The sequence below is a fragment of the Mya arenaria genome, chromosome 8, assembly GCF_026914265.1.
Source record: "Mya arenaria isolate MELC-2E11 chromosome 8, ASM2691426v1".
In the NCBI taxonomy this organism is placed as follows: Eukaryota; Metazoa; Mollusca; class Bivalvia; order Myida; family Myidae; genus Mya; species Mya arenaria.
Window position 1 is genome coordinate 49,173,470 of NC_069129.1, and position 26,340 is coordinate 49,199,809.

The 26,340-nt window shown below is 37.6% G+C and overlaps 2 protein-coding genes across 2 annotated transcripts; one reads left to right on the top strand and one right to left on the bottom strand.

Moving 5' to 3' along the window:
* On the top strand, positions 1 to 9,427 carry LOC128244941 (uncharacterized). The gene is made up of 16 exons (XM_052963106.1): positions 1 to 67; positions 1,003 to 1,086; positions 1,385 to 1,462; positions 1,692 to 1,804; positions 2,201 to 2,314; positions 2,786 to 2,854; positions 3,823 to 3,911; positions 4,064 to 4,193; positions 4,804 to 4,920; positions 5,310 to 5,367; positions 5,676 to 5,798; positions 6,179 to 6,269; positions 6,700 to 6,763; positions 7,162 to 7,290; positions 8,002 to 8,068; positions 8,497 to 9,427. The coding sequence occupies exons 2-16, from the start codon at positions 1,017 to 1,019 to the stop codon at positions 8,574 to 8,576; spliced, it is 1,392 nt and encodes a 463-aa protein (XP_052819066.1). The 5' UTR covers positions 1 to 67; positions 1,003 to 1,016; the 3' UTR covers positions 8,577 to 9,427.
* A 13,582-nt stretch (positions 9,428 to 23,009) lies between these two features.
* Positions 23,010 to 25,737, bottom strand: LOC128244943 (sentrin-specific protease 1-like). Its single transcript, XM_052963109.1, has 5 exons — positions 25,524 to 25,737; positions 25,000 to 25,140; positions 24,271 to 24,419; positions 23,642 to 23,759; positions 23,010 to 23,371 (listed from the first exon to the last, which is right to left on the bottom strand). The coding sequence occupies exons 1-5, from the start codon at positions 25,698 to 25,700 to the stop codon at positions 23,087 to 23,089; spliced, it is 870 nt and encodes a 289-aa protein (XP_052819069.1). The 5' UTR covers positions 25,701 to 25,737; the 3' UTR covers positions 23,010 to 23,086.
* Positions 25,738 to 26,340: the final 603 nt, after the last annotated feature.

A 26,340-nucleotide genomic window follows, 5' to 3' on the forward strand; every position in this document is an offset into this window, starting at 1 on the left:
CCACGTATTGTGCCACAAGATACCACAGTACCGGTATGTCATGAGGACATTGTTCCTGATCAAGCAGGTTGGTATTTAACAAATTCTGGGTTATAAATGCTCGATTAATTTTAATGTTTTGGCAAGGGATAAATATATTTGTATGTATTTTAGTAAGGGATACTTATATTAAATAATACAATTTTTATGCCAAAAACAAAAATGCACTTGTCTTTCCGTCCATGTGTTTGTCCAGTCGTGAGTATAATGCGAGATTGTGAAGCTCTTTAACTACAATACTGACAGTCAAGAAACCTTGGTGGAATGTTATTAGGTAATGAAGTTTTGCACCTGTGGTTTTGTTTCCTGCTGCACTTATATCAGATTTATGGCCCTTGAACTGGCAAAAAAAATTGCAAAAAAGTCCAAAGCTATATTACCTTGAGGCATGAAACCTCAGGGAAATGTTAATTGGGTGATGGTATTGGGCACCCGGGTTTTTGTTTGCCAATGCATATAATATATCCAGAGTAATAACAGCCAAAAATGTCATTTTTGGACTTGTTGCACTTGTGTTGCTCATTACTGCAGAATTATCAGTCATACACTATCCAGATTTTTCATTTACAGTTATAAAGTTTATTTCAGGATAAACCCATAGTATTTTTTCTCTTGATGTGACATATTCACACTTTTTTATTTATTATATACCACTCATAAATTCACACGCAATACGGATTGCAAAATATGGTAGTCAGTGTTCAACTCCAGTGCAATATGGCCATATCCGACTCTGCAAATGTCATGTCATAACCAGCATCATTGTGCGATGATAGAATAATGTCATGACAAAAATATTGCATTATCAGTACTGCATTTGGATCCAGAATGTCGTATTCGACTCTCTTCGGTAAGACCCTAATGAAATCAGTATCTGAAAAAATATAATTACAACTTAAACCCTAATCTAAACCCAATACTTATATGCTATCCTATACAAATATCCTTATGAATTTGTTTTAGAACCAGTTGGAAAAATGTTGCCTGTCCCTGCCAGCTCTAAAGGTTCTACAAGAAAAATATCATTTCAACCTACAGATATTTCAGGTAATGTATATAGATATATTTTTATTCAGGAATGGATGTCAGTGTTGAGGTTCTTAATTAATTTCTTATGAATAACTTCATATTAAATGGACATATTTTCATACTTGTTGATAGTTGGCCAATATAAGTTTGAAGAATATTTTATTGTTGAATATACACATTCTTGAGTACTGTTACATATAAGTTGTTCAATTTTTGGAAGAAAAAAACAAAAAGAAGAAAAACATCACAAGGGTAAGTTTTATGCTGCATGAAGCTATTAATTTATTTACATATCCACATTGATCCACAAATCTAGTTGCAGATGTGTCGGCAACAACTTCTGCTGACAGTTCCAGTGATATGCGAACCATTATTGAGTCCAAAACTAAACAAGGTATATTTCACCTTTTTTTTAGGCATGCTTACCATATATATTAGTTATCACAAAAAATGAGGCTTTTTTGCAATACAGCTAATACTGCAACTTAATTATAATTATATATTTTTGAACTGGAATACATTTGATGTTGATAGTATAGTAATTTTTGTAAAGAGAGTTGTAGAAATTATATAAATTATCATTAATGTTTATGCATTAAATTCTAAATACATTGTTATTGCAGTGTTGAGAGAAGTTTTGGAAAATCAACCAACTGGAAGACTTCTATTCCAAATAGGGCCTTACACTATAACTGACCACAGCATACATTTTCTCAACAGCACCTTGTCAGACGAGGTAATTTTTTTTAGCTTGTCTGATTTTCAAATAAAAATAGAGTATTGAAATATTAGCCTAATATTCTATGATTTCATATAAAACTATAGTATAATATACTTGACTATTTTATAGATACCTTTTCAACTGCCAAATATATTCAACACTGAATATTTTCCCTTTTGCTAGTGGTTTGTTGTTTTGTTTTATATGGTTTTAAGCAATGTATATGATTAAAAGAATAATTGTTTGTTTTACATGTTAGAGCACAATTAATCTCCATCATGCTCACCAAGAGTTAATATTTCACTGTTGACTATGCCACTGGTGAAATATAACTTTTGGTACTTACTTGCTGAATTATTTCATGATCTTACATTATCCTCTTTGTATTTATTCCAAAGACTTATACTTCAGGTCATTGATGTATTTCTTCATCTGATGCCCAAGAAAAATGTGTATCACATAGATTCCATCAATATGACCAGTATTTTTGAGGGAGATCAGGAGTCTACAGGTTTCTTAAACAAGGTAATCATTATTCGCATGTAGCATGCTTATTTTTTTTCCTATCTTGTTTGCTACCGAAATAAATCCAAATTAATTAAAGGATACATGTGGGGCATTAATTTAACATAGAACTAAACACGTAATCTCTTGTCACTTTTTTGCTGAATTATGTTGCAAATGTTTAAGCAGTTGTTACTACAACTATTTAAAACATGTGTATGATATATGATATGAAAATCAAATTTGCTAATAGTCTGAATTTTAGTTGAAATGTTACATATTTTACAAAGATTGTGAAGAAAGCTATGACAGCTTATACTACGATGTTGCACAAGAGTGTGGTCTTGTGTTGTCCGGCTTGGTGACCACCAACCAAACTCACATGCGCCCAAGCCGGGGAATCAAACCCGGGTTGCCTTGCTGAGAAGCGAGTGCGCTAACCACTGTACTAACCGGACAACCTGAATTTTAATCATGCTCCTATCTTTTCAGATACCCTTGCATCAGTATGATGCTTTGATTGGTGCAGTCAATGAAAATCAGGTTCATTGGGTTCTAATGGTAAGAATGACATTAGACAATGTTTCTTATTTCTTGTTAAATCCTGTTGCTGTGTTTCTGTTTGTGTTTTTTCAGCATACGTTTTCTTTATGAACACTCCATTGTACTCCATAGTTCTACCCCCTACAAACGAAGTTGAATTAAGCTACATACAACGGTATAAATTATGCTTCATATAACGGTAAAGCACATGGAGAGGAAGTGCAGTGCACAAGAACCATAACTCTATTTCAACCTATTACAGAGATGTTGCCCTTTGGTACTTTTTATTGTCCAGAGCAAAACTTGAAAACTAATAGATGAAATTTAATTAAACTTATTACAACAGTTAAGCACAATGAGTTGATTTCCTGTGTACAAGAAGAGCCATAACTCTATTTCAGATAAACAGAAAGTTATTGCCCTTTGTGACATTTTCTTATCAGCAGCGAAACTTCTAAATTTCATAATGGATTTTAATTATATAACATACTTTGGTAAAGTGTGATGAGAGGAAAGGCAGTGTATAATTATCTCTGAGTAATGGCTTTTTTCCAAAGAATTAGTTGGCATTCCTATGTGCAGGTGGCATTCAGGGGATATTCGTCACTCCTGTAAAAGCTCTAGTTTTAACTAAGTATTGGTCTTTTAAACATATCTAGCATTTGTGGTTATATCTGGATAAAATATACTTAACCACTAAGGGCTATTCCAGTAAAACATATAACCCTGGGGGGAAGGCAATTATTTTAATAGTATATGAGTGGGTGTTTTTTTTTGCTAATTTGGACCCCGAAAGGGTTAATTTGCTTCTGTAGGGAGGTGGCAAATTCAAAAGTGCCTCCCCTGGGGGTTATATGTTTAAATGGATTAGCCTTAAGCAATTAATGTTTTGAAAACAATTTGTTGATCAGTTCCCTTTTTCAGTGTTCATATAGGTTAGGAATCAACCCTTTTTTCTTCACCTGATCATCTGACCCATTTTTCAGATCGTAGTTCCAGATGCAAAATGTTTGGTGTACATAAATCCTATGTGTGAGCCCAGATCCAAATGTGACAAGTACAGAAACAGATGGACGTAAGTTGTCGTTTTTGTTGTTGTTTTTGAAAATATTCAATTATTTTCCAAAATTTGTGTAATAATGCATACTAAGTACCAGATGTTTGGAATTGTTGTGAAAAGTGTTACATAAATATCTAACTGTTTCTCGGTTTTGTTTGTATATATAGAGCATTTCTGCGTGAAAGGTCCAGAAGGCACATAGGACAAGACGCTCTGACCCATGACGGATGGGAAGTCCAGACAGTGCCACATGACAAACAAACTGATGGATCATCATGTGGAGTTTATGTGATAAGGGTACTTATCTGCTATAGAATTTAATTTGTGCCATTCTTGTAACTTTTCTTCTTTGTTGTACAGCTTTGGCCTAATAAAAACATTATTTGGTTCTGGGTACCCGACCCTACCTTCAATATTGGTGCAAACCCTACCGTTTTTATACAAATACGTTATTGTTATTGAATGATATAACAAAACCATTTATTTTTTAGCTTTTGCATAAAATGTAGATTTTTTTGTATTAAGCTGGCCCAATTGTATAGGCATTTTAAGACGGGTTAGTTGAAGAACTTTAGTTCATCTACATAAACTGAATACATTTCTAAAGATAAAATTATAATAAATGATTATGTATGTACATAGGAGAAGTAATTTGTAGAAATTATACAAGTCACTGGCCTCACAGGCCTGATATAGGCTGTACAGTTCAAGGTACTTTTAGTAACAATAAATTATAAATTATTTTAATTAGTTAGTTCATAAAATGCAGTACAAATAAAACAATCCGTTTCCAGCAGTTTTTCATTATTACCCTTTTTGAAACACATACAATAGGAGCATTTATAAGTATATATAGTTATATTCCTTGCATTGAAATCTTACCTTAATTTTACATTGTTTGTAACAGTTTGCAGACCTGTACTTGTCTGGTGAAGAAATGGACAGATGTTGGACTAGTCAAGACATAAAGAAGGAGAGGCTTCGGTTACGGCTCAAGCTTCTCTCATTAGGGATAAATGCAGAGGTTATATTGGGAAGGTGGTGTGGTGATAGAACATTCAAATCAGGGGTCAAATGATTCTATTCGTTGTCCGCCAATGAGAATTAGCCAAGTTGATGTATGCAATTACTTTGATTACCAAATCATAAAGAGTAATAGTCTTGGTAAAACTCTGTCAAATTGAGTAATGATTAATGTCAAATTTAAAACTAGGTCATTTGAAACTGAGAATTTGAACGCATGAATATATCATTCATTTCTTCAATGGTTTTTAGATATGTTATATTCTTGATGCCTTTGTAGCGTCAATCTGTAGTTGTACTTATATATAGATTTTATGATATTTTTATTGTAATATCAATATGGTAACTAGCTGCATTTTAATTCACATGTCTGTTGGCTATGATTATAAGGTGCCACTGCAGGATCCTAGCAGACTTGAAGTGAAACAGGCTTTGGATGAATTCTCAGGTATTATTTTGTTTACCAGTGCACAAAGGTAACAGTAAAAGTTCAGAATTAGTTTTTGCATGAATGAATAGTCTTTTTTCATTTTGAAATGTGAACATTATTTCTCACTCTTATGGGTATGAGTGTAAGCATTCAACCACAAGCCCAAGCATGTAAGCAAATGAGTCTTTCTTTTGCTATGTGTATTAATTTTCTTCTGTATTTGTCCAATGAATATAAGGTTAAAAAAAGATAACAGACCATTATAAATTATGTAGGCCATGTCTGTAAAAATGAGGTTTCTTAATTGTTAACAATGGATGACACAGAGTCCCCAAGGGAAGGCCTTGACATGACTGCACGAATGAACCAGACCACCAACGATGTGGATCTCCCTGACCTTGAGGTGCCAGTAGCCCCAGTTGAATGGAGCTCTTTAGAGAGTGAGCAGGGTAATTTATTAATCATTTTATATGTGTGTCCATATTTAGCAATTGCACTGACAGTTAGTTTCCATTAGATGTAATTTGTTATAGATCCACAGAAAATGGTGTGAATAAATTTCACGATTAAAATTCATGCTCTTATCTGAACTGTCAAGGTCAAAAGATTACTGGATTGTTTTCATAGTAATTATTCATGTCTCAGCTGTTATATTACAGAATGAGGGTCAATAATGATGTTCGTAAGTTAATTAAGTAACTACATGTGAATTAGAAGCATTTGGGTTTTCAAAATACAATAATATCATTTACTTTTGATTATGATATACCCTCAATTTTCTTGTGTCAGAGTTTAGACCCATAAGCTTTTGATCTTTGATACTTTTAAGATCAAGAGAGCATCATGGAGAAACACCAGAGAAAGGGGAATTTAAGGCAAAAAAGACCAAAGGATGTGCTTTCAAAGAAAGGTCAAAAAAGGTAAGACTATATTGGTAAATTATATCAAGTTTCACATCAAAACAATCTGGATCGTGCAATAACTCCAAACATAGTCTTGAAGTTAATGAAGATGGCTATATAGAGATAATGAAATTATATTTTTATGAGGCCAATTTTTTGGTTGTTGTGTGAACACAAATTGTAAATGAAATGTTCAATTTGTATTTTGTATACAATAATACAAATGTATAATTATTTCTTGAAGGTTCTTTAATCTTTAGTTCATGGATGAAGGTCAAGATGGTTTTTTTTGCTTAAAATGTTATGCTCTTGATTCAGGCACAAACTGTAAGGTGCCATGGCGATAAAAAATGATAAAAATATTTGCATGATAAACAGTGAATAACAAGGTTTGCCTCAAACTATATTTGTTCTTGGTTGGTTAATGAATTTTATATCTACCCTGCAGGTTGCAAAAAATTAAAGAAAAGAATGAAACCCTAGTACAGTTCCTGTTGTCTAAGGAAGTCAAGGTAATGTAATTTCTGATGTAGTTTTACATTTCAACTCTTGCTGTTGAATGTTGAACCAAGAATGTTTGATTTTACTGTTCATACCATACTTATACATACATGTTTATTATACATAGTGAAGTAATTAAATCAAGTACATGTCACATTGTCTTTTCTGTTACGAAATGATTAATATCATAATAGCCTTCGAGAAACAGCAATGTAACTTTGCACTTACTTTTATAGGAAAAGGACCACAACAGTGCAGGACACACAATGCTTCTAAAAATAGTATATGACACTTATGGCTTTTAATTCAGTGTGGCAGGGATAATACTCCTATTCATTCATAGGTCTAGTTTACACTATCCAAAGAAAGAGATATTTACAATATAGTAACCTCATATTATTTATTTCAGGCATACCTACTGAAAATTATGCAAGGCAAACCGGCAAGCAATCTTCACGCTATCTCCACTGGGATGTCACAGAGAGCCAGGAGAGCAATAAAACACAGTGGATTTGGTCCTATTGATGATGATGAACAGGTACATTTGTTGACTTGGCTTCCTTAGGTTGATAACATTTATATTATATTTGTGGATTTGACTTATTTTTTGTGTAAGAGTTTTTAGTTCTAAAATTATTAGGATAAATCTGATGCTTTTAAGGCAATACATGTGTCTTATATTTATCTCATTTTAGTGAAATGTTCTTGTTATCACACTTGTGTGATGAGGCTTTATGAAAAAGTTGATTCTATTGCATAAGGGTATTGAAAAAGGAATACAAGATTCATTCTATTATTTATCCCGATTGATCGTGTAGTAGAGGGATACATTGGATATATTCAAGAGCTAAAACTAGACACAATGAAACACATAGACTATGTGTTTGATGTCTGGGTCCCTGAGGTGAGCTCTGCCAGAATTTAAGATTCTCTTCAGATTTTATCATTCTTATAAGTTAACACTGGTAAATGTTTTGAAATATGTGTTAGAGGTTGAACTCCAAGCACTTGTTGACCACATGTACGAGTTAAATGTCTAAGTTTTAGTCTTGAGAAATTGCTAGTCTAAAGGGCACACATTTTTTTGTGTTCATGACTATCAGATAAGTAATGTTGATTTGATAGAACACTGACAGTATTTAATCGGACTAAAGGGTCATGTATATTGCTCATATCTAGTATTTTTATGTCACTAACTAATGGGGCTTTATTGTTATTTTTTTTTTTAAAATGATGTCCAATTTTCCAGGCAATCATGATGTTTTACAAGAAGAAAGGGTACTCGAAAGCAAAAGCAGAGGAAATGTTCAACAAAGGTAAATACAAACTTGGGATCAATATTCATTAAAAATAATTATGCAATTTTCATGACACCCTTAGAAAATATCTTTATTAGAGTCTATACAGGAAACACTTTAACCTGTCTGTCTATCTGTCTAGCCAACTTAAACTGTAAATCCATGTACACAAAAAATGGCTCCATAGTTTGTGTAGGAATAATTTCTAGTGACATCTCTAGTAGTATGTGGAAATATCTGTTTTGGTCTGTGTATTCCTAGGTCTTTAAAAATAGTCTGATGCTAAGAATTTTCTTCTTTTTGAGATATGTAGTAAATAAAAATGAAAAATAATAAACTATAAAGTAAATTAGATATGATCGTTATTGAATATTATTAATATATCAAAATAGTTATGTTCTGAAAGTCTCAATCCTAATCTTATCTTCATGTTTCATGTCCAACAGGTGTGACGCGCACTAAGGAGGAGATGGAGGTCATCATGCACAGGGAGTTTAAGAGTTATCGAAAGTACAAACCAAAGTGAATCAATTTCATGATTTATGTCGTAATTTCGCTTTTTTACGGACACTGGAACTCGACGAGGATTTGAACCAGTTAGTACTGTCAAACCTCACGCCGGCCAGGCACCAAAAATATTTCAGGAATGTTGTTCATGCATTGTTTTCAGTGAAATCATTTTACTTTTATCAATGCAAAGGAAATCAGTTTCTTACATTTCAAAAATGTATTTTTTGTCTCTGCTCAATGACATATTATCTATTTTTCGGCAAGAAATTTGATTTTTTCTTAAATCGTTTGAGTGGTTGATATGAAAATAAAAACCATGCACAATTGTCTACCATATGATTCAAATTTAATTGTTGATTATTGTTTACCAAAACAATGTTATCTTCCTCTGAATGTATATGTAAGTTATCCTCCTTTGCTATCTTCCTCTGTGTGTGTGTGTGTGCGCGTGTGTGTGTATGTGTGCGTGCGCGCGTGCGTGTGTGTGTGTGTGTGTTCCACGATGTGTGTGTGCGCGTGTGTGTGTATGTGTGCGTGCGTGCGTGCGTGTGTGTGTTCCACGATGTGTGTGTGTGTGTGTGTGTTCTCTGTGTTTTATCTATGTGTAAATATCTTCCTCTGTGTGTGTGTTTGTGTGTGTGTGTGTTATCTTCCGCGATGTGTGTGCGTGTGTGTGTGTTGTGCGTTAGTGGGAGTGTATATATGGGTGTGTGTGTGTGTCTCCATCTTTGCCTGCTCTTGTGCATGCTTCTTCTACCTGTCTAACTGGAGGTGTATGATCTATCCCTCCGTTTTCCCTTTTAGTGTGTCTGCTCTATCTATTTCTATTCATTCATTTTGTTCTCTCCCTCTCTTCCTCTGTCTCATATTAGCATTCACAGTCCATTGTATATGTTATAATTTGATACCTGATTGTATAAATATTATGTATAAAACCAATAAAATGATATAATTTTGTACCATTTGCAATTGCATTTTATCACTTGGCCATTTGCATAAGATTTAATGTCCATGATTGCTCCAAGGTTGTCACCAATAAAGCAATATTAAGGAAACATTTAGCCTCCCTATTTGGAGTTAAGGTATACACCATTTAACCACGTTACGTCAAGTACGGACCCATGAACAGCATCATGGAAACGAAAATAATAAGGCCCTTTTAAGGGGTATGAAGTGACGATAATACTACAGTTGCTGATGGACAGACGGACAAAATGTTAATAGAATAATACCGTACATGTATTGACATCACATCCTATTACCACAGTGTAAGAACACATGTCCTCAAAAGACATCTTAATTATCGAGTCGAAGATGAGACTATATATACCTCTGCCTACTGCTTGTCGCCGTATAGAAAGCATACTAGAGACTGTGTCCCCCTTATAGGTACATTTAAGGGAAATACTAGACCCGAACTGATCATAAAGTGACCTCCACCTGCAGGTTGAAGCCATAGGAGACATAATTTTATAATAAGGACATACCAGACATCCGCTGAACATATATCGTGACCTCGGCCAACTGGTTGCTTTCTTATACAATACATGTAATGACCTCCGTCTACTGGTTGTCGCCTTATACAATGCATTATAGGGACTTTCTAAGCTTTAACTATAAATTGAATGACCTCCGACTACTGGTTGTCGTCCTAATAGGCTAATAATATTGACATACTATCCCTCAGCCGAACAAATAGTGATCTCCGCCTAGTTGTTGTCGCCTTATACAATACATTACAGGGACATTATAGTCTCGATCTGTAAATCTAATGAAATCCGTTTACTGGTTATCGCCTTATGCAATACATAATAGGGTCATTCTAGACTTAAAATGTATATTTAATGACCTCCGTCTATTGGTTGTTGTCACAATAGACACACAATAGTGACATACTAGACCTCGACTGAACATATAGTACCCGTCTACTGGCTGTCGCCTTCTACAATACATTAAAGTGACATTCTAGTCTTGAGCTGTATATTTATTGTCCTCCGTCTACTGTTCGTCCAATTGGAAGACCCTTATACGGACGTTCGGTTCTTGAACCTAACACAAATTGACCTCCGTCTACTGGTTGTTGCCATAAAAGACACCTAATAGGGACATACTAGACTTAGCTGAACATAGCTTACTAGTTGTCGCCTTGAAAGACCCTTATACGGACGTTATAGTCTTGAACTGAACTCATAATGACATCCATCTACTGGTTATCGCAAGGAAGGACCCTTATACGGACGTTATAGTCTTGAACGGACCTCATGATGACCTCCGTTTACTGGTTATCGCCTCGGAGGACCCTTATACGGACGTTCTAGTCTTGAACGGACCTTATAATGACCTCCGTTTACTGGTTATCGCCTCGGAGGACCTTGAACGGACCTCATGATGACCTCCGTCTACTGGTTATCGCCTTTGAGGACCCTTATACGGACGTTCTAGTCTTGAACGGACCTCATAATGACCTCCGTTTATTGGTTATCGCCTCGGAGGACCCTTATACGGACGTTCTGGTCTTGAACGGACCTCACAATGACCTCCGTTTACTGGTTATCGCCTCGGAGGACCCTTATACGGACGTTCTAGTCTTGAACGGACCTCATAATGACCTCCGTTTACTGGTTATAGCCTCGGAGGACCCTTATACGGACGTTCTAGTCTTAAACGGACCTCATAATGACCTCCGTTTACTGGTTATCGCCTCGGAGGACCCTTATACGGACGTTCTAGTCTTGAACGGAACTCATAAGGACATATATATCCGTCTACTGGTGATCGCCTTGGAGGACCCTTATACGGACGTTCTAGTCTTGAACGGAACTCATGATGACCTCCGTTTACTGGTAATCCGCTTGGATATATATATTGACACCGCCTTCTGGTTATCGCCTTACTATCCACATATAAGGGACATACTAGACCTCAGCTGAACATATGGTGACCTCCGTCAGCTGGTTGTCGCCTTAGATTTTACGGACTTACATTATAGGGACAGTTTAGTCTTGACTTGTATATCAAATTACCTCCGCCTACTGGTTGTCGCCTAAGGAGGCACATACATTGGGGAACAAAGTCTGCGTTGAACATATAGTAACCACCGCCGAGTGGTTGTCGCTTTAAGAGACTTTTTGAGGGACATTTAAGGCCAACGCTGAACATAATTACAGTGACCTCTGCCTAATGGTTATCGACTTTAGAGACAATACTTACAGAGGCGTAGCCAGGCTTAAATGAATGTTACGCACGAAAGGGGGAGGGTGTGGTAGGGAATATCCCTGAAGCCGATGGGGGGGGGGGTCGGGTAGGGGGATGCGGGGGGGGGGGGGAGGCTCCCGGGGCAAACAAATAAAATGGAACGAACAAGTTGAACAATGATGTGTATTTGGCGGGATTATTAGGTGCGAGGCCGCCGTCTATGTAGTTACCAAGTGATTAATTAATGCTCAGTAAGCCGTATCTAGCACAGAGAAACAATGCTTACTATAGCTTATATTCCCTTTATTCTATTATCAATAACTAGCTTAGCCCTCTACTTTGATGCCACTTTCTGGTAATTTTTATTGTTTTCATTTTTAAATTGATAATACGCACGTGCGTACGTGCGTAACGCTGGCTACGCCCCTGTCTTATGTGGACATATAAGGTCTGAGCTGCATATAAAAACCTCGACCTACTGTTTGTTACCTAAGGAGACCCTTAAGGCCTGAGCTGAGCATAAAATGACCTCCTACTGGTTTTCGTAACATGTAATGGTTATCCGTCTATATGACACTCTAGGGGACACGTTAACGAACATTGTATTTATACAATATTGACAACAAATCACGGTGACATGGTGTTATTTTACCAAGAAAGCAGTTTTGTAATAAAGATGTTACGGGTTGCGAAATACAACGTAAATGGACTTTCTACGTTTAGCTCGTTTAGCTATGTACCTATATACGTCTATGGCTATATTCTAGTATGGCCTATATGTACGCATAAGGGGCTGTACCGTTCATACAATACCCTGGCGATGACGTTTTTAACTTTATTCCATTACACTTGATAAGATTTGATCAACGATTCACCCAAAAATACTGAAATATGCGTAGAAACACTCCCTAGTAACAGGTCAAGAACGGTAACTTTGACAAACGTTGAGTCGACATTTGCTACGTAGTTTTATAGTTGAGAATAACCTCATCACAACACAGTACGGCATCGCTTTTTCAAAATAAAATTTTAATATTCATAGCTCCGCCCAAACTACATATACTGGATGTCGGATAGCACTGGCCCGTCTTGATCCGCTGGGAATTGACGACCAGGAAGACATGCCGCCGCTCTTCAGCTGACGCGTGACGTCTCGGCAGGAGTTCGACGACACTACTAAGTGCCGCCTTCCCGACGAGACGGCGGATCTGCCCACATATCTCAAGCAGATCCTCAACGATCTCGTCCGGCACTCTTTTTCACATATATCAGTACGCCTGCAACTGATTCAAATATTTACAACCGTCGTGCCACATGATTTTGAAATAAGAAGTATATATTGATAAATCTATATAAATTCATCTATATATATACCTTTTTTTCCTCTGTAAAGCTATGGGGAGCAAAACTATAAGTTCATAAACATACACTGCACAATAATTTTTCGTACAGCTATTCTCACTGACCTGTCATAGATATGTTTAAAATAGACGGATTTGGCTCGTATACCTCTGCGATATCAAGGTTGTTAGCTTCAATGTGAGCCCGGCCGTAACAAGTCACAGGCTTAACAGACATGTAGTGGCCTTATGAATGCCAATATATATTTGGTCAAAATGCCTCCACAATAAACTCGATTATTTCCATTGACCACAAATAACTTGACACATCAATAGCTGACTTGCCAGACGATTCCTCAACAGTATCATTTAGTGCGTCGTACATATGCTCATAATGAACCAACAGGGTACTAATGAAACACTGAGTGTTGGGAGAGTCTGTCGTTTCGAGGCACACATTGAAATATGACAGCCCCGTTTTCCTCCTCACACTGATGCATCGGCTAAAAAGGTCGACACTGCGCTTTTACCCGACATGTGTCTGTTAAGATTATGTTTTCCTTTTTAAAGATTAGTGAGTAAGATGTTGAAAGGTGCTCATACAATTGTGAATTTGTGGAACCTGAGTGCATAATTAGATTTGCCTCTCCTTATCTATGCAACATCAATCCCTTTCCCTCGCCACTTCGTTAGATCTAAGACCAGTTGTGTAGGTTTTCAATAAGGTTGTTTGAAATGGTCCTTGCATCACTTCGTGGCAGTTCTAAAAAAACATTTATTTCCTTACCAACAATATACCGCACACAAACACTCATCTGTTCTGTTACACTAATATCATCATTTCATCAACTATGATGCCAAAAAACTGGCATTTTGAAACATCACATACAATCTTTTCACGTATATAGTCAACCATACATGTAATGTTTCCATTTGGAATTGCGATGTATACTTCGCTTTCTTTAGACTACTTTTCAGATGGTTAGAAAGTTGTTCATCATGTCTGCTTATCCAGTTAAAGAAGTTAAAATTGCTACCCTCGCGTTTTGATCTTTTAACCACCTCCCTCTAAGAGGAATTTCTCGTGATGAAAGTGTTATAATAACTTGGTGAACTATGGCAATAAGAACATGTCTGTTTTCGAATAATTTATCGGAATAAGCTGTGCTCAACACGCATTTATCGATTCTGTTTTTCCTGTACAAACTTTTTATAAATATCACACTAGCGGTTACCTCTTTAATACACATGTGTTTTAGAACTGTTGTGACTTGGTAAGATACCTATTTTAACCCTTAACAGCATTTTCCAATCTTTAAATGGTGAACAATTAAATTCTATGTGCCTAACATCTACATGTGCAAACACAAATTCACTATCGGCATACCGTAGCCAGTTACAGTGCGTCTCCCTAGAAATGTTGAACTTTCTCTGTTTAATTGCAGGTTACTTGGAACAGTTTAACATTGAAGTTAAGAATGTTAAATATCTCTTCATACGAAAACTGTTTATGACCAAAACTGCTAAATCCGGACAAACTGTAAAGAATGTGGAATACAACTTGGAGCAGGCAAAGTAGTTACGACATGAAGTGATAAATACCGGTGCTGCTTGCTTTCGACTTTTTTGCATCACACAGGCGTTTTATTTATAGGTCATACTAGTTAAATGCAGTTCTTCTCAATGAATCATTGTCGGACCTGGACCTTAGTATATTTTGTAACCCTTACGTTCATGACCGTAAATCTTGACAATGCAGAGGATCATATCAATAAAACCGTCTGCGCCAACCACTCAAAATGTGTCCAGGTCCATCACAAACCCCGATTCTTGACCTGTACGAAGCATGTCTACCAATGTAGGGTAAAATTCATGCGGATCTTTTGAACAATAGCGCGCAAAAATTGCTGTCGAACGGAGTCGGACAAGGCTCAATAACAGCGAGGATCGTGCCTGAACTTGCCTTAGCATCTATAGCTGTTACTACGACATTGTGCATAATTGTTCTTAGTTCTGTTATATTGTGGTGGTGTCTCGAATTCAGATGCAAATTTATTACTTTTCATTACCTTTTTTTATTTTTGCATTGCAAATTTTAACCGATGCTGCTGCCTCGGTGTGCCTCAGTGTGGCTACGGCGCTGTACAGAAGCAGTTGTAATACCGATGCTTGTAATGCTACTCGCAGTTTTACGAAATGTTTACGATCACCCTTTAAGTTATTTTCATAAAAGAACACAGCACTTTACAGAATGGGTAGTTGTTTCGTCAACATCAAGTTTACAGTTCGTCAACCTTAATAATATAATTAGCAATTAATGTTATCACTGTTCAGTGCTCAAATTCATCTTACTTTTTGTAAATGTATGTATGGATATAATAAGGACTAACTTCTTTGAATGATCTTGCTTATTTATGATTGAGGAATTTGTATTTATTGACCACCATTTCTAGACAGCATCTGTTCAATGCTTCGTGACTCGTTGCCAACCAACAGAGTAAAAACGGCGTTGAATAAACAATTGGCATCACCGGTGCTACGGATAGCTAACTTGGTGGTCGCCTGATATTCCCGCAGGTATGTATTGGCTATTTCGTCCTGTTGTGTGTTTCAAAATCAGAATGAAGTCTTGTTTGAATAGGTATGTCTTTGACAAACAGTTTTTCCTTTTTACTCCATTTACTAAACTCTCAACTCCTATATCTGAATCACGCCTAAGTATGCACTGGTTTTCGTTATATTATATAGGTAATATTATTTATTTTATTATTCCAGATGTCTTCATGAACACCGGAGGAAATGACATCGATGGGCAGTGTCGACCCGAAGAGATCGCTACCAATATAATAGCTAGTGTCTGAATTGAAGCAGCGTGGAACAGAGCGTGTGTGGGTGTCTGCCATCGTCCAGAGAGGAAGATTTCCGGCACATACGAACATGACACCAACAAAAATCAGAAAATCAGTAAATGAAAGACTTAAAAAGGCTCTTGTGGATGATTATGACGACATGGGGAAGCGTCTGACATTCACCAGACATTATGATAGAGACTTAATTGGTTCACCCGGGCAAAAGGGAAGGTGGCATGGACGTGTTTCTTGGAACAGTCCTAAGGTCATTCGCAAAAACGCAAAGGGCAGACAAGCGAAACGTCCTCATGAATGAGGATAATAGACTTGTAGTGAGTTTAAACTGATGTTAAGTTTTATATAAATGTTTTTATTTGTACTCCATGATATGTTTCATTGTGATGTACGTGCTTTAAATTGAATGAATAATAATGAAAATAATCTTTGATTCCTGTCTACTTATTGTTTAAGTAATCATTGCCATAACTCAACTCAAATATAACACATATATACTTATTCACTGTTTTCGTATTTTAGTCTAAAATACGAAATACTCTATTTTCGCGAAAATAGCTTTGTTGACTAAAATACGAAAATAAGATTACAAATGTTTGTCATTAGGTAGATTTTTTTTTAGATAAAAACTTTGTTTATATCATTCTTATATTCAGGTGACGGTTATTTAGCATTAATTAATGATTTTTTCGAAAATAAGGCTACTTTGGGCGAAAATATTATTATTTTTTGGTGAAAATAGAATTATTATTTGGTACGAAATCAAAGATATACTAAGATATATGTATTATATTCAAGGGGGAGGACGTAATGTGATTTCTGGCAAACATTAAGTGAGAAAATTTTCATGGCAAACAAAATGGCGTATTTTTATTGACAAGTGCCGATTCTGGGACCATTTTTGCCTTGTAAGTTGATCATTTACCAGGAGCGTCATAGAGCGCAGTAATTTTAAATAACTAAAAATAGCGTTTTTTACGATGAATTATGTTTTATTTTAATAAAAGTCTTGCAAACATATATTTGATTGCGCTTTATTGAAATGGCATACTATATCTTTCATAAACCATACTGAAATAAATGAAATAAGAAGTGGCGCGTTGTTGCGCGTGACTCATCTTACATGGGGTATGTAAGATGGGGTTTTCCAGCACTGGTCACATGACCGGAATGATAGTATCTGTCATGTGTTCCCGTTCCGAATAGAAAAATCCGACCCGAGGGCATCGCGTTGCCAGGTAACGAGGCTTGCCGAGTTACCGGCCACGCAGCGTGCCCGAGGGTCGGATTTTTCTATCCGGAACGGACACACCTGATAAATATTTTTTCTAGCATACATAAATTTTATGGAGAAAATACATAAAAAAGCGCATTTTTATAAGTATCACCAAAAAGCGCGTGCGATGATGTTTACTGCATACGTCAAGAAGTTCCTACAGTATCACGTCTTTTAAGGGTTATTATGTTTTTTGTTTTTGTTTTAAGTATATTTTTGTAAAGTTAATGTTAATGGAACTTATCTATTTAAATCTCATAATTATGATTACATAAAGTGTATTATAAAAGAAATTGAAATTATTACGTCACAGCGCGTGACTCATCTGGCAAGGGGGGATGCCAGATGGAGTTTTCCAGCACGGCTGAATTCATCGGAAATGCCTATCCGGTGTGCTAGAAACACACGTCCGGTATGCAAGAAAACCTAAGAGCGTTTAGTTGTAGATGGATTAATTTTCTTAGCATAAGTAGTAGAACATAATCCATCTACATCCAGGCTACACCACGTGGAGGCGCTCTTGCCATGGCCCGTGTAATGAATGGATGAATGAATGAATGACCTATCGAATAAATGTGAAGTTTAGTCGGTGTGTAAGACACCCGGTGAAGCCGAAGCCCCCCTTCCCGACTAATGATAGAATGAATGAATATGTGAAGTTTAGTCGGTGTGTAAGACACCCGGTGAAGCCGAAGCTCCCCTTCCCGACTAATGAATGAATGAATATGTGAAGTTTAGTCGGTGTGTAAACACCCGGTGAAGCCGAAGCCCCCCTTCCCGACTAATACTAATGAATGAACGAATAATTGATGAATAAATGAAAGGATGAATGAATGAATGAATGAATGAATGAATGAATGAATGAATGAATGAATGAATGAAATGAATGAAATGAAGGAATGAAATGAATGAATGAATGAATGAAAATGAATGAATAAATAAATAAATTGATAAATAAATAAATAACTAAATAAATAAATAGTTGTATGAATAAGTAGATAAATAAATAATTATATAAATAAATAGATAAATAAATAAATAATTATATAAATAAATATATAAATGAATAAATGAGTAAATAAATAAATAAATAAATACCAAGACTAACTGAATGACTGACTAACTTAACTGTACTGTAAGAATTTGAATATGTAGCATAATGGCTACACATGTTAGCACACTATACCCCCATAAGAGTCACTGTCACATAATTCCTACACATGTTGGCACTCTACAACCCACCCCCCCAATAAGTGTCACTGGCACATAATTCCTACACATGTTAGCACACTACACCCCCACAAGAGTCACTGGCACACCTTTCCTACTCATTTCAGCACTCTATACCCCGCATAAGAGTCACTGTCACATAATTCCTACACATGTTAGCACTCTATACCCCCCTAGGTGTCACTGTCACACAATTCCTACCCATGTTAGCACTCTATACCCCCAAGGTGTCACTGTCACATAATTCCTACACATGTCAGCACTCTATACCCCCCCCCCTAGGTGTCACTGTCACATAATTCCTACACATGTTAGCACCCTATACCCCCCCCCCCCCAGGTGTCACTGTCACATAATTCCTACACATGTTGGCGCTCTATACCCCCATAAGTGTCACTGTCACCCATTTCCTACACATGTTAGCACTCTATACCCCCCCATAAGTGTCACTGTCACCCATTTCCTACACATGTTGGCACTCAATACTCCTACATAAGTGTCACTGTCACACATTCCTACACACGTTAGCACACTATACCCCCCCCCCCCCCCCACAAAAGTGTCTCTGTCACACAATTCCTACACATGTTAGCACACTTTACCCCCCCCCCCCCCCCCACAAGTGTCACTGTCACATAATTCCTCCACATGTTAACACTCTATACCCTACATAAGTGTCACTGTCACACATTTCCTACACATGTTAGCACTCTATACTCCTACATTAGTGTCACTGTCACACAATTCCTACACATGTTAGCACATTTTAACCCCCCCCCCCATAAGTGTCACTGTCACACAATTCCTACACATGTTAGCACACTTTACCCCCCCCCCTCCCCATAAGTGTCACTGTCACACAATTCCTACACATGTTAGCACACTTTACCCCCACCCCCCATAAGTGTCACTGTCACATAATTCCTACACATGTTAGCACTCTATACCCCCACATAAGTGTCACTGTCACACAATTCCTACACATGTTAGCACTCTATACCCCGATAAGTGTCACTGTCACATAATTCCTACACAATTGCGCACTCTATACCACCGATAAGTGTCACTGTCACATAATTCCTACACATGTTAGCACTCTATACCCCCCATAAGTGTCACTGTCACATAATTCCTACACATGTTAGCACTCTATACCCCTTATAAGTGTCACTGTCACATAATTCCTACACAGGTTAGCTCTACTCTCTACCCCCGATAAGTGTCCACTGTCACACAATTCCTACACATATTAGCACTCTATACCCCCGATAAGTGTCACTGTCACATAATTCCTACACAGGTTAGCACTCTATACCCCCGATAAGTGTCACTGTCACATAATTCCTACACATGTTAGCACTCTATACCCCCCATTAGTGTCACTGTCACATATTCCTACACAGGTTAGCACTCTATATCCCCACATAAGTGTCACTGTCACATCAGTGTCACTGTCACATAATTCCTACACAATTACGCACTCTATACCCCCGATAAGTGTCACTGTCACATAATTCCTACACATGTTAGCACTCTATACCCCCACATAAGTGTCACTGTCACATAACTCCTACACATGTTAGCACTCTATAACCCCCCATAAGTGTCACTGTCACACATAATTCCTACACATGTTAGCACTCTATAACCCCCCACAAAAGTGTCACTGTCACTCATTTCCTACACATATTAGCACACTACAACCCCCCATAAGTGTCACTGTCACATAATTCCTACACATGTTAGCACTCTATACCCCCCCCCACATAAGTGTCACTGTCACATAATTTCTACACAGGTTAGCACTCTTTACCCCCAATAAGTGTCACTGTCACATAATTCCTACACAATTACGCACTCTATACCCCCCACAGTGTCACTGTCCACCCATTTCCTACACTATTAGCACTCTATAAACCCCCCCCCCAAATAAGTGTCACTGTCACTAAATTCCTACACATTAAGCACACTTTACCCCCCATAAGTGTCACTGTCACATAATTCCTACACATGTTAGCACTCTATACCCCCCCCCCCCCCAAATAAGTGTACTGTCACACAATTCCTACACATGTTAGCACACTTTACCCCCCATAAGTGTCACTGTCACCCATTTCCTACACATGTTGCACTCTATACCCCCCACATAAGTGTCACTGTCACACATTTCCTACACATGTTGGCACTCTATACCCCCCATAAGTGTCACTGTCACACATTCCTACACATTTAGCACTCTATACCCCCGATAAGTGTCACTGTCACACAATTCCTACACATGTTAGCACACTTACCCCCATAAGTGTCACTGTCACATATTCCTACACATGTTTAGCACTCTACATCCCCCACGTAGTGTCACTGTCACACAATTCCTACACATGTTAGCACACTTTACCCCCATAAGTGTCACTGTCACACGTTCCACACCATTTGCACTTACCCCCCCCCCAAATAGTGTCACTGTCACTAAATTCCTACACATGTTAGCACACTTTACCCCCATAAGTGTCACTGTCACATAATTCCTACACATGTTAGCACTCTACATCCCCCACATAAGTGTCACTGTCACACAATTCCTACACATGTAGCACACTTTACCCCCCATAAGTGTCACTGTCACCCATTTCCTACACATGTTAGCACTCTATACCCCCCATAAGTGTCACTGTCACATATTTCCTACACATGTTGGCACTCTATACCCCCCCCCCCCAAATTAGTGTCACTGTCACACAATTCCTACACAGGTTAGCACTCTATACCCCCGATAAGTGTCACTGTCACACAATTCCTACACATGTTAGCACACTTTTACCCCCCATAAATGTCACTGTCACATAACTCCTACACCTGTAGCACTCTACATCCCCCACGTAAGTGTCACTGTCACACAATTCCTACACATGTTAGCACACTTTACCCCCCATAAGTGTCACTGTCACCATTTCCTACACATGTTAGCACTCTATACCCCCCACATAAGTGTCACTGTCACACATTTCCTACACATGTTGGCAATCTATACCCCCCCCCCCCCCAATAAGTGTCACTGTCACACAATTCCTACACAGGTTAGCACTCTATACCCCCGATAAGTGTCACTGTCACACAATTCCTACACATGTTAGCACTCTATACCCCCCCCCCCCAAATAAGTGTCACTGTCACTAAATTCCTACACATGTTAGCACACTTTACCCCCCATAGTTTCACTGTCACATAATTCCTACACAGGTTAGCACTCTATACCCCCCCCCCCCCCAATAAGTGTCACTGTCACACAATTCCTACACATGTTAGCACACTTTACCCCCCATAAGTGTCCACTGTCACATAATTCCTACACATGTTAGCACTCTACATCCCCCACATAAGTGTCACTGTCACACAATTCCTACACATGTTAGCACTCTATACCCCCCATAAGTGTCACTGTCACCCATTTCCTACACATGTTAGCACTCTATACCCCCACATAAGTGTCACTGTCACACATTTCCTACACATGTTGGCACTCTATACCCCCCCCCCCCCAATAAGTGTCACTGTCACACAATTCCTACACATGTTAGCACTCTATACCCCCGATAAGTGTCACTGTCACACAATTCCTACACATGTTAGCACACTTTACCCCCCATAAGTGTCACTATCACATAATTCCTACACATGTTAGCACTCTACATCCCCCACGTAAGTGTCACTGTCACACAATTCCTACACATGTTAGCACACTTTACCCCCCATAAGTGTCACTGTCACCCATTTCCTACACATGTTAGCACTCTATACCCCCCACATAAGTGTCACTGTCACACATTTCCTACACATGTTGGCACTCTATACCCCCTCCCCCCCCCCAATAAGTGTCACTGTCACACAATTCCTACACAGGTTAGCACTCTATACCCCCGATAAGTGTCACTGTCACACAATTCCTACACATGTTAGCACTCTATACCCCCCCCAAATAAGTGTCACTGTCACTAAATTCCTACACATGTTAGCACACTTTACCCCCCATAAGTGTCACTGTCACATAATTCCTACACATGTTAGCACTCTACATCCCCCACATAAGTGTCACTGTCACACAATTCCTACACATGTTAGCACACTTTACCCCCCATAAGTGTCACTGTCACCCATTTCCTACACATGTTAGCACTCTATACCCCCCACATAAGTGTCACTGTCACACATTTCCTACACATGTTGGCACTCTATACCCCCCCCCCCCCAAATAAGTGTCACTGTCACATATTTCCTACACATGCTAGTACTCTTTAACCCCCCCCCCCCCCCTCCAAAATATCACTGTCACATAATTCCTCCACATGTTGGCACTCTATACCCTACATAAGTGTCACTGTCACACATTTCCTACACATGTTGCCACTCTATACACCCCCATAAGTGTCACTGGCACACATTACCTACACATGTTGGCACTCTATACCCCCCCCCCCCCAATAAGTGTCACTGTCACAAAATTCCTTCACATGTCAGCTCTCCCTACGCCCCACCCCCATAAGTGTCACTGTTACACATTTTCTACACAATACAACACTCTTTATCCCCATCACTATCACAAATTTCTTGTCACTTTTTTATATTACCCATACTGCGCATCACAGACTTCACACTGGAATTGATTGTTGTTGGTGATTGTCACATCTGGCTTTGAGCAACATGTTCTGTGCCACCAGCGGTAACATACATCACACTGAACCCATTTTACTTTTCTACCTTTAGGGTCCTTGCACCAGAAAGAATCACACAGGTATGTGTTTCTTTGACCTTTAAATAGTAACCTGTCAGTGATGTAACGTCTGAACAATGGCACATGCACTTGGCGCAGGATCCATGATGCCTTTCCTTTGACAAGGCACTCAAGAGTCTGAAGGGGGGAAAATGATTCCATGAAATAAAAAAACATGTCATAATAAAATAAACAATACCATTTTAAGTATCTTTTATGTAGCATTTTAGGTTCTCAGCATCATCTATTGCAACAACCTAACCAGTGAAAGGCCTAATCACTGGAAATGATGCTATAGTCATGGCCAGTCAAAGTGCATTTAAGAAAAAAAATCTAAATTCAATTTTGGCAATCTTAATAGAAATAAATGCCATGGATATGTCACTGACAATTTATACATACACTTACCATCAAAACAAACAACCCACAACTCGAGCCATCAGTTTGTTGATTTGTTGTGGAAGAAACTGGTTCCCAATGCTGAAGGCCATCATTGACTATCTTCAACCTTTCACTCATAAAATTGCTGAAAATAAAATATTAACCGATTGTATAATCCCTTGAGCAATGGTTAATGTTCACTTGAGAATGTAAAATTCATTTGGTATTGAAGCATTCTGACCAGGACCTTCTCTGGTATAATAACATTCCTGACAGTTGGTAAATTATTGTACAATTGATGAATTCATGATCAGTAAATGATAAAATCATAAAATGAGTGTATATGAAATGTACATGGCTTACTTATAAAGAGCCAAAGATATCTTTGTTCATTAAAAGATACCTTGAAACCATGTAAATCATCTTCATCGAACTGAGTCAAATAATAAACTATTCCTTTCTTTACCGTGACTAAGTTTTTATTAATGCATTTCACACCTAACACTTTTCTGTGTATTGTAAAATCATGTCTAGTGCAACATATTAAAATGCACACTCAAATTCTGTAAGTATTTGCACAATAATGACAAGTGACTACAATGGTTTTAAAGGATTTAACTTTTTTGAAATCATCATAGTTGTGGAAATCAACTTACCAGAATCTGTCAATGAGAGGACGGTTGTCTGCACCAAGGGAGTCATAAACTGCCACAGTCAAATCTTTAGGCCGAGCCACAAGAACTACCCAGTGGTTGCCATTTTTGTTCCATGGAACTACCACAAAGTCAAACTGGGTAAAATCAACCTGAAACAGACAAACACATTCTATTACCCAAGCTGCATGCTGACTGGCTCGCTTCATATCATATGCCTTAATCTAATTGTATGTCATATTGAAGTAGAAATGTACACATCAAGACTAAAACTTGTTAAGAGAAAAAGGTGTGCTCCGGGAACATAAGAAACTTGAATCAATTCATTTTCCTTTCAAAGGGGCAAAAGTGTAAAACTTATTGTCCTTTTAAGCAATGTGTGTACCAACTTGCATGTTATGGCAAAAGATATTCAAAAGATCTTAGGTAAAGATAAGTTATTTAACTTAAAAAATTTAAAGGAACATTAATTCCCATTGAAATGCTTTGTTTCAATGCATACAAAGTTTAATTGAAATTTGACTCGTTCAGATCAGGTTTTTGCTGTTATGGAACCATCTTTGATACCACATGGTAGATTCGACATTTCATACATATGAATTTTCATGTGCAGCATGGTATAAACAAGTGACTGATAGATATAAATTGACTTTTCTCAAAGTTATATAAATTATATAAAAGTTGCTGGGAAGAGTCAAAGATATAAAAACTTATTTTAATGCAAATCTCTACCTTTGTATACATGTATCTATCATACATTCCAGCATCCCATAACACTGCTGTATACGAGGGGATCACAAACATCCTTTTCGCACTGGGTTCGGATGAGTCAGTTGCTTCTCTTGCTAGGAGCTTCGCGTAACTGTTGAGCGCCTAAAGGGAAAAAATTGGTTGATATGACAAATTTAGCTAATGACTAATACTGGTGAGAAATTCTACTATATCTTATATCACCAAACAGTCATAAAAGCTCTCAGTAATTAAACTGCAAATTGAACAGAAAACAGTTTTCATAATAACTCATACCCATTCATTGTGAAAAGCAAATGAATACTCAATATGTTTTGAAAGCAGGGACATTGCAAACATCATATCAAAATGCAACTATTACATACAGCATTTATTCGTCATTTACTGTTGCGTCATTTACTGTTGCGCAATTTTTCAAGGGTTTCTCAAATGTCACATACAAATAAGAATACAAAAGTGTCATCTCTGACTGGTAATGTCAAAATTGACTATAGCAATTATCATACCTTGTCATTCAGCCATTCATTTCCTTCAAGTGTGTTCAGATCCTGTTGTTCCAAACCATCTCCTGCAACTGTCAATCGCTCCGATCCTGTCAATCCTTCAGGCTTTGGACACTCAGACAGGAATGCTGGGCGACTTTTCAGAGTCTCCAGAACATCAACAGGAGGTAGGTCCTCCATGTAGGCCTTGGCTAGGACAGTGAGCAGTAGTGTTTCAGGGTCCCCACTTTCTTTAACTCTGTGAACAGCGTCTTCCATATCAGGGAGCAGGTCACCATACATGGCTGTTACCTAGTGATAAGACATGTTACATTTTCATTTAACTACTTCGGTTTAAATTAACCTAATTTCAGTCATTGTACATCTATAGCAGTCCTTAATGGGGCCTCACCACTTGAAAACTCCATAAAATTAAACACATGTGTAGTAATGCAACACTCAAGGTTTCATCATACAAACATAACATATAGCTATATATATATTGAGCTTAACATCAGAACAAAGATTGTAAATAATCCGAATGATTAAATAATTATTTTCATCAACCATCAGATAATGTATACCGGGGTACTTCTTCTACTCAACCATAATACAATGTTACTAACATATATCAATGTGTATATATTGTACATACCTCTTTTACAAAGGACAGAACTGGACAGGTTTCCACTTGTTTGCTAATCCTAAACATTCTGACAGGCGATTTAGATGTGTTGCATATAGCGGCGCATTCTTGGAGGAGACTATTTACATTGTTGTTTGCATCTAGATTGTCAATATACAAACGGATAGCGTTGTTAGGCATATCATGTTGTTCTAG